Here is a 7,518-nt window from a genome sequence, read left to right as displayed (position 1 = left end):
TAATAATAATATTAATAATATTTTTTAAAGATCGAAATAACACATTTTTAACTTTTTTCCAAGATAATGAGACATTACTATTTTTGGCTTATTTGAGTGATATATTTTCACATTTGAATGACTTGAATATAAGCTTACAAGGCCGTGAAAAGAACATTCTAATAATGTCAGATAAAGTTAATGTTTTTATCAAAAAACTTGGAATTTGGATCATTCGTCTCGAAAAACGAAATTTTGATGCATTTGATTTAACATCAAATTACATTGAAAAAAATGTAAACTTAAAAAGTCCTATTCTTGATCATGTTTTTGATACTATGAAAACACATTTAAGAGAATTGAAAATTCAATTACTCGAATATTTCTCGTGTAACGACAATGACTTCTCAAATAGATGGGTTCTTAATCCATTTGATGAAAATATTGTTGCAGTTGCCAAATTACCAGTTGAGACTCACAACCAACTGATAAGAAATTACAGCTACAATTTGAATTTCAAGATTTAAATAAGATTTGGATTGCCCGGAAAAATGAATATGGAAGTTTGGTAATAGAGGCATTGAAAATTTTGATTCTGTTCGCTACTTCTTATTTATGCGAAAAAGGATTCTCATCCATGGTGGCAATAAAAACAAAGTACAGAAATCGTTTGTTATCACTAGAAAATAACTTACTTTTGTGTTTCAGATGTTGAACCACAAATTAAGCAACTTTTAAATGCAAAACAAATTCAAAGATCACACTAATTATTTATTTAAAATTATTTAAAAAATCTTAAATATTTAAATAAAAAGGTGCATTTTGTAAATCAGCATTTTATTATTTTTGACCTGCGCGACCCCGAGTCAAGGTGTTCGCGACCCCCTGGTTGAGAAACGCTGGGTTATATTGATACAAAATGTTATATCAGGTGACAGATTTTTGTGTTCACTCTGTATAAATGTACAATATGTAATTTATTTTTTTTTATATATATCATATTTGTATTATTTTAACATATTTAACCTAATAACTCTTATGTAGACATTTTATTCATAGATCTAAGTAAAATTGTATTAATGAAATAACAATATTGTTTATTTTCAATTTTTATACCCCCCCCCTCTCCTCGTGAAACGAAATTGATGTCCGGATTTGGTCTAAAAATATTATGGTAACCCTACCTATATATGACATAAATAAAAAAAACGATTGTTTGGCCAAATCGCCCAATCGTCCGATACAATAATAGGTATTGTTGTAGTTGTGACGTAACCTTTTTTCTAAGGAATTATGTTTTGTATAAAAAGAGCGAGTACGTAATACATCCCTTCCGCCAAAGCGGTCAGAAACGCCGATGTTATAATTCCGTGCATGCGTTTTTCGAGTCTTCGGCTTTAATACGAAACGTCGATTGGTTAGGAATATTGTCGTGTGTTAAGTATCATTAACGTACAATTTACAATTCGGTGAATCTGGCAACGAGGTAATAAGGTAAATAGCGTCATACATTCATTATTAGTGGTACTACTGCGTGTAACTCATATGTTGTGGACATTGTGCACGCGGTTATGATTATCAGTTGAAGTCCATCGGTCTCAAGTGCCGGTTCTGTTGTGTTTCACTTGAGTACACGATCGGTGAGAGTGCGCGTGGTCCTGTTATTGCCGTCCGCGCATGATAATTTCGCGTATGTATGCTCTATAATATTTTCCGAATGTTTTTTTTTTTTAGAAACGTCTGCGTTTCTACTGCTTTTTCGCTAGACGTAATACCGAACTATGTACATTACAATTTTCTTGAATATTTAATAATTATTAAACACCGTCATTCTCATAATGTACATAAAATATATATAGGTACTGACGGCACTTCCCTAGTCGGTATTATACTCGTATGGTTATCATATAAATCGTATTTACGAATAGTAACCGTACGATGAATAATATTAATAAGATTAAAAATGTATAAGTACTTGATAACATTTTTTCAAATAACTTTACGTATTTTTAACATTAAAAAAAATATAATAAAACTAAATAGTTAAACGCTAATTGAAACGTTAAACTACGTTTAGTACAAACAAATTATAATCAATTTTTTTTTTTCGTTTCAGTTCTTGCAGCTCATAATTTTTTTTACTGTTATTACTTATTATTAGGGCTCGGATTTAAATGCACTTTAAACCATACAAATATGCTCTAAAAAATAGCCAAAAATGTCCTTAAAAATGAAACATTTTTTTTTTTTGTTTTGGGCATTATTTAACACACTATTTAATACATTAAAATCACATTCACTCGTAATAAAAGCAAAGTCTTCGAGGTAATACGAACTAAAGTTGATTTGTTATTTGACCTAATACTGGTGACGTTCCATAGTCATTAATAAATTAAGATAAGATAAAAATGAATCAAAAAATAAAGATTGACAATGTGTATAAAACCTGATAAACCTACTTAAATATCAAGAAAATAATTTTTCTTTTGATTTTATTTTGAATAGGCTAAATTTGTTTAGTATATTGAACAAAACCAATAAAATGAACCAATAATACTAAAAATGCTCTAAAAATAAAAAAACGTCAAAATATGAAAAAAAAATGCAAAATAAAATTTGTAGTTTTGAAACCCTCGTTACATAAAACGAATAATCTTCTTAGAAAGCATTGTGTATGATCAACCAAAAAAATATGCACTTTGCATTGAAATCCGGGCCCTACTTATGATATTTTATGTTTAAGGTTAGCTTCGATAAAAACATGTAATAGTGGGTGAGATCTGTGTTGAGATGTGCAACTAGTAAGAATTGACACTTGAAAATATTTTTTGTTGCATATAAAACGTTTATGACTGTATACAGTTTGAATTATTAATTTGTATTCATATTATTCGTGGTTACTGATTACAGCTCAATGTTTATCAAATGTTAATCAAATTAATTTTGAGAACATGTCATACTATTAATTATTAAGATGCTGTACACAATTTCTTATTTTATGACAACAGCTATAAACGGATTATGTTGAATTTATCCGTTACTTATAATAACAATTTTTTTTAATATTTAATTATTAATCATTTTTAGTACTTATTTCCACCCATGTTTAACAATGACAACTTTTTAACATTCATACCTTATTGAATTAGGTTTCGCAAGCAAAATGTTGAAGAATAAAAATTGATACATTTATTTTTAAATTATTATTTTTATGTTGTATAAATAATTGGGAACTTGAAGATCACATTAAAAATATTTATTTTCTAATTTGTAATTGGTTTTTTTTTTATGTTAAATAGGTACAGTAAAAATGTTTACTGCTTTATATAATGGGTTAGCTTTGAAACTTGACTCTGAAAACAAGTTTAATGATCGAGTATTATTAAAAACAATGAAAATTACTAGTCGAAGTATAGAAATATTTTTGTCTCAGTGTGATCAAGTCAATGAGTCCACAGAAAATGATACAAAACCTTCAAAAACGTTTGAAAATTTTTTCAAACTGTTTATTGTTTTAGATAAACATTTGAATGAGTTAATTGACCAAAGTACAGAGGATAAGTTAAACTATATTTCTGGATCTCTTTATAGCGATGAGCAAATTAATGTAAAAAAATATAATTTACTTAAGAAAACAATTTTAAATAAAATTAATTCTATGGATTGTTTATTTACATGGGACCTACCAATGTCTAAAAAAGACTTAATTTCTCATATTAATAAGAAATATGGTGATTTCAATTTAGATATTTCTACACCGGTTTTTACATTTGAAAGGTATTTTATTGATACATTTTTAAATTACTTTTAATATGGTTTTTATATTAATAAATTAAATATTATGTTGGTTATTTTTAGATATATTTCAAATATAATTATTGCCTACGAGTTATTTCTCAGAGAAAAAGAAAAAACAGCAAAAATTTTAATATTATTAATTGGTAAATGGCTGGAAGAGTTAGATAATAGTGCTAATGAATTTTATTTATCTATACGTGATGGATTAAAGAATATTTTATTATCTACATTTGTTCACATGAAGATGAAAACACTGAAAAAAAATATGAATAATCATATTCAATGGGTGAGTTCAAAAATTACATTGCAATATAAATTATTAAAAAATTAGAATCTATAGGAATGACCAAAAAATAATATGCTGTTGGAAGCATATAAACATAAGTTATAATATATAAATAAAAAAATTGAAAATTGTTTAAGTTTTAAAATTTAATTTTTGGGTTTAATTTAATTTATATTAGATGATAAGTACCTATGTATTTAGTGACCTTATTTTACCAAGTCACTAATTTCTTATAAATACCCATTAACAATAACTATTTGATTTTGAATTAAACTTATGACTGATAATTTATTTAATAATATTTTTCTTATTTATACTAGTTTAAAAGATAAATAATCAACATAGTCAAATTTATATTGTTAAGTATAGGAACTGTCTACTCAATGTTCATTATGTATTAATTATTACATAATTTAAATAGAGTTTTATTTTTTTAGTTTATGGATATACATATGAAATATTCAGTTATGAATCACAAATCAAAAGCTGCTATACTTGCCATAAAGGCTGCAGTATTACTCGAGTACAGTGATGATGCATTGTATTTGATGGAAGCTAATAAATGTGCAAAAATAGCTCGCGATTTAGATCCAACATGTTCTTATTGGTTTTATATTTATTCATTAGTGTTAACAGCTCGAAGACGGTTAGAACTTACTACAAAATCATGGTCAAGAAAAAACGAAAAAAAAGCAATTCAACAGGCAATCAAATTGTCTGTTACTCAAAATATATATATTAAGTATCATGAAATGATATTATTAAAAGATGATGTTCTATACAATTTTCATTCTAGAGAGACTACTTCCTCTATACATGAAAATGATTGCAATAAAATTATTACTATGATCAAGTGTGTTAAATTAAGTTATTATTTTTTATAAATAAAATATTTATTGAATTATTATTGTGTACTTTTTAAAATGTAGAACACTGGTTGACATAGAGCCGAATGATCCTCTAGTTGTTGTAAACTGTGGTAGAATCTTGATTAGTCTTCCAAATATGGATGTTATAAATTATGGAATGCAATTATTATTAAAAGGATTACAAATGGCACCAAATGATTTAACTGTATTTAAAGCTATTATCCGAGTTATTATTATTAACAAAAAAAAAGGTAATTTATATAAGCCTCTTGTTTATAGTTATGATTAGAGTTTTTTATTATTAATATTGTTTTTTATTTAGATCAATTGTAGCTACTTTTCCAAAATTGAAGGCCAATCAACTCTAGATCAATCATCAAATATCAATAAACAAGTAAATTTTGTAGAAAACTTGAAGGTAGCTGTAGAGAAACATAATAGAAACGAAGATCCTGTACCATATTTATTGAGTTTATTAAAAAATAATGATAATAATCTTATGCAGTGGAAAATTCTGGCTCAAATTTGTTCATATGTAGTTTTATTCCATAATAATTTAGAAGATGGCGTTAAGTATTTTAAGTTACTTGTTGAAGCTGTACAAAATGAATTTGCATCCGAGGATTTAATATTGGTAAGAAATCATTTGGAGATTTTCAATCTAAATTTTGGAAGTGTTAAAATTATTTATCCCAAGGTTACCATTACATCCTCTAACATACACCTACCTGACATAAAATATTTTAACTTACAAATACAATTATTAATTACAACATTAATTATTATCAATACTATGTAATTTGATTTTCAAATAAATGGGTATTATTTTATTTTATTATTTCATACACAGTCATTACTAGATATCTTATAGCAGCGGTTCCCAACCTTTGGTATGTGGAAAATTTTTTTTTCTAGAAATAATTATATTTTAATTATTATTGTTTGGCTTATTTGATATTAGCTAATTTCATAAATATCTACAGCATAGAAACAAAATGGAAGTAGAAAACAGCTTAAGACTTAAAGCTCAGTTAAAATCCTGATTTATTCAACACAACATAAACTGCCCCATTAAATTATTCGTTTATATTCATTATAATTAATAATAACTATTAATATTTTATGTTATTTTTGTGCATTAAATACTTATTTATTTGTGTAATTTAAATTAGTAAAATTATTTATAAAAAAAGCTTTATATATGTAAAATAATGTTATTTTATTTGTTAGTTATACTAGCAGTACACAGATATAAAAAAAGGTTAGGAACCACTGCCTTATAATATGAAATAAATTAATAAAAAAAATATTTTTTTTATTATTATTATATTATACATTACATAATCGATTCAAGCACAGTAAAATTCCTTGAAATCAAAAAGTAGCTCATAGCCATGAATAATGTACTTAATTTAGGCATCTTTTTTAGTGTACTAGTATTAATAGTACAAACCGAAAGAGCTCATCCACATATTAAAAAAAAAAATTATCTTTATTCAATATATGTTAAATTAAAATGAACTGAGTTCTTAATCTGGGACTGAAGTATGAGTTTCTATTGAAATCCCCTGTTTAAAATGAATATGAATAAAACTCACTCTTCAGCAAAAGTGTATTAAAAATAAATTATATTAATCAAATATTTCTTGACGTTAATTTATAAATAACAATTAATTTCTTATTCTCTTTGAACTTGTCAGTATGTGTTTATCAGAATAACTAAATAGCCAAACACCTAGAGAGGTTTTTGTTTTACATCCTGTAGTGTAATATGTGAAACATTTTCTAAATGATATTAAACACTCCATCAAATTATAAGTTAACATTATTTTTTCTTGATTTTATAATTAATAATTAATTTGGTGAATTACTTTTTAGAGTCATTATTCATCATTTACATATAAACCCCAGAGGTTTAATCTTGCTAAGTTAATTAATAATGAAATAAAAATAGCATTGGAAGATGATATTCTTGATGATAAGCCATATTATTACAATGTATTAAATACAATACTAATAAATTATCAAGATACATCATCAAAAGATAATGTAGATAGATATTTTCGAATAAATATAATGGGCGAGTATGGATACAAAATTGAACAATTTGAAATTAAAAATAATCCTCAACATTTAAATGAAATAAGGAAGTCAAGAAAAAGAAGTAGATCAAGAAATAAAAGAAGTCATCAAAATGGTAATAGTATCAATTCTAATATTAATGAAAATAATTCTGATAATGAGAGAAATTTAATTATTAGTGATGATAATGAAACAGATAATTGTTGTAAGTGTAGGATAATGTAAATATTGTAATTGATTATAAATTTTATTTAATGTTTTCCAAATTATTTAAATGTCTGTAAATGTATTTTAAAAGTTGAATTGAGCTGTAAAACTCAATAAATAGAATGATCATATTATTATATTATATAGTTATTTTTTATTTATTTATTTTTCAATATAATAACATTTTGATTAATTTAATAATAAAAAAAAAAAGTATTATAGGTACCTACTCTAAATTTAAATGTTTGTTATAATCAAAAACAAATTGTACGATTGAAATAAGCATTAATCTCAAGT

General features: G+C 25.1%; 1 protein-coding gene across 1 annotated transcript; it reads left to right on the top strand.

Moving 5' to 3' along the window:
• Positions 1 to 1,320: 1,320 nt before the first annotated feature.
• Positions 1,321 to 7,285, top strand: LOC112686608. The gene is made up of 7 exons (XM_025558980.1): positions 1,321 to 1,669; positions 3,279 to 3,756; positions 3,838 to 4,063; positions 4,501 to 4,916; positions 4,993 to 5,181; positions 5,254 to 5,566; positions 6,811 to 7,285. The coding sequence occupies exons 1-7, from the start codon at positions 1,657 to 1,659 to the stop codon at positions 7,237 to 7,239; spliced, it is 2,064 nt and encodes a 687-aa protein (XP_025414765.1). The 5' UTR covers positions 1,321 to 1,656; the 3' UTR covers positions 7,240 to 7,285.
• The last annotated feature ends 233 nt before the right edge of the window (positions 7,286 to 7,518 follow it).

Source organism: Sipha flava, unplaced genomic scaffold (genome assembly GCF_003268045.1).
Source record: "Sipha flava isolate LNK unplaced genomic scaffold, YSA_version1 317_pilon_pilon, whole genome shotgun sequence".
In the NCBI taxonomy this organism is placed as follows: domain Eukaryota; kingdom Metazoa; phylum Arthropoda; class Insecta; order Hemiptera; family Aphididae; genus Sipha; species Sipha flava.
This window is presented reverse-complemented; position numbering and strand designations above follow the sequence as displayed.

Coding starts and splice junctions, on each gene's coding strand:
- LOC112686608 (XM_025558980.1), top strand. Junction 4,917..4,992: donor AAAATTATTACTATGATCAA/GTGTGTTAAATT, acceptor TTTAAAATGTAG/AACACTGGTTGACATAGAGC. Junction 5,567..6,810: donor CATCCGAGGATTTAATATTG/GTAAGAAATCAT, acceptor ATTACTTTTTAG/AGTCATTATTCATCATTTAC.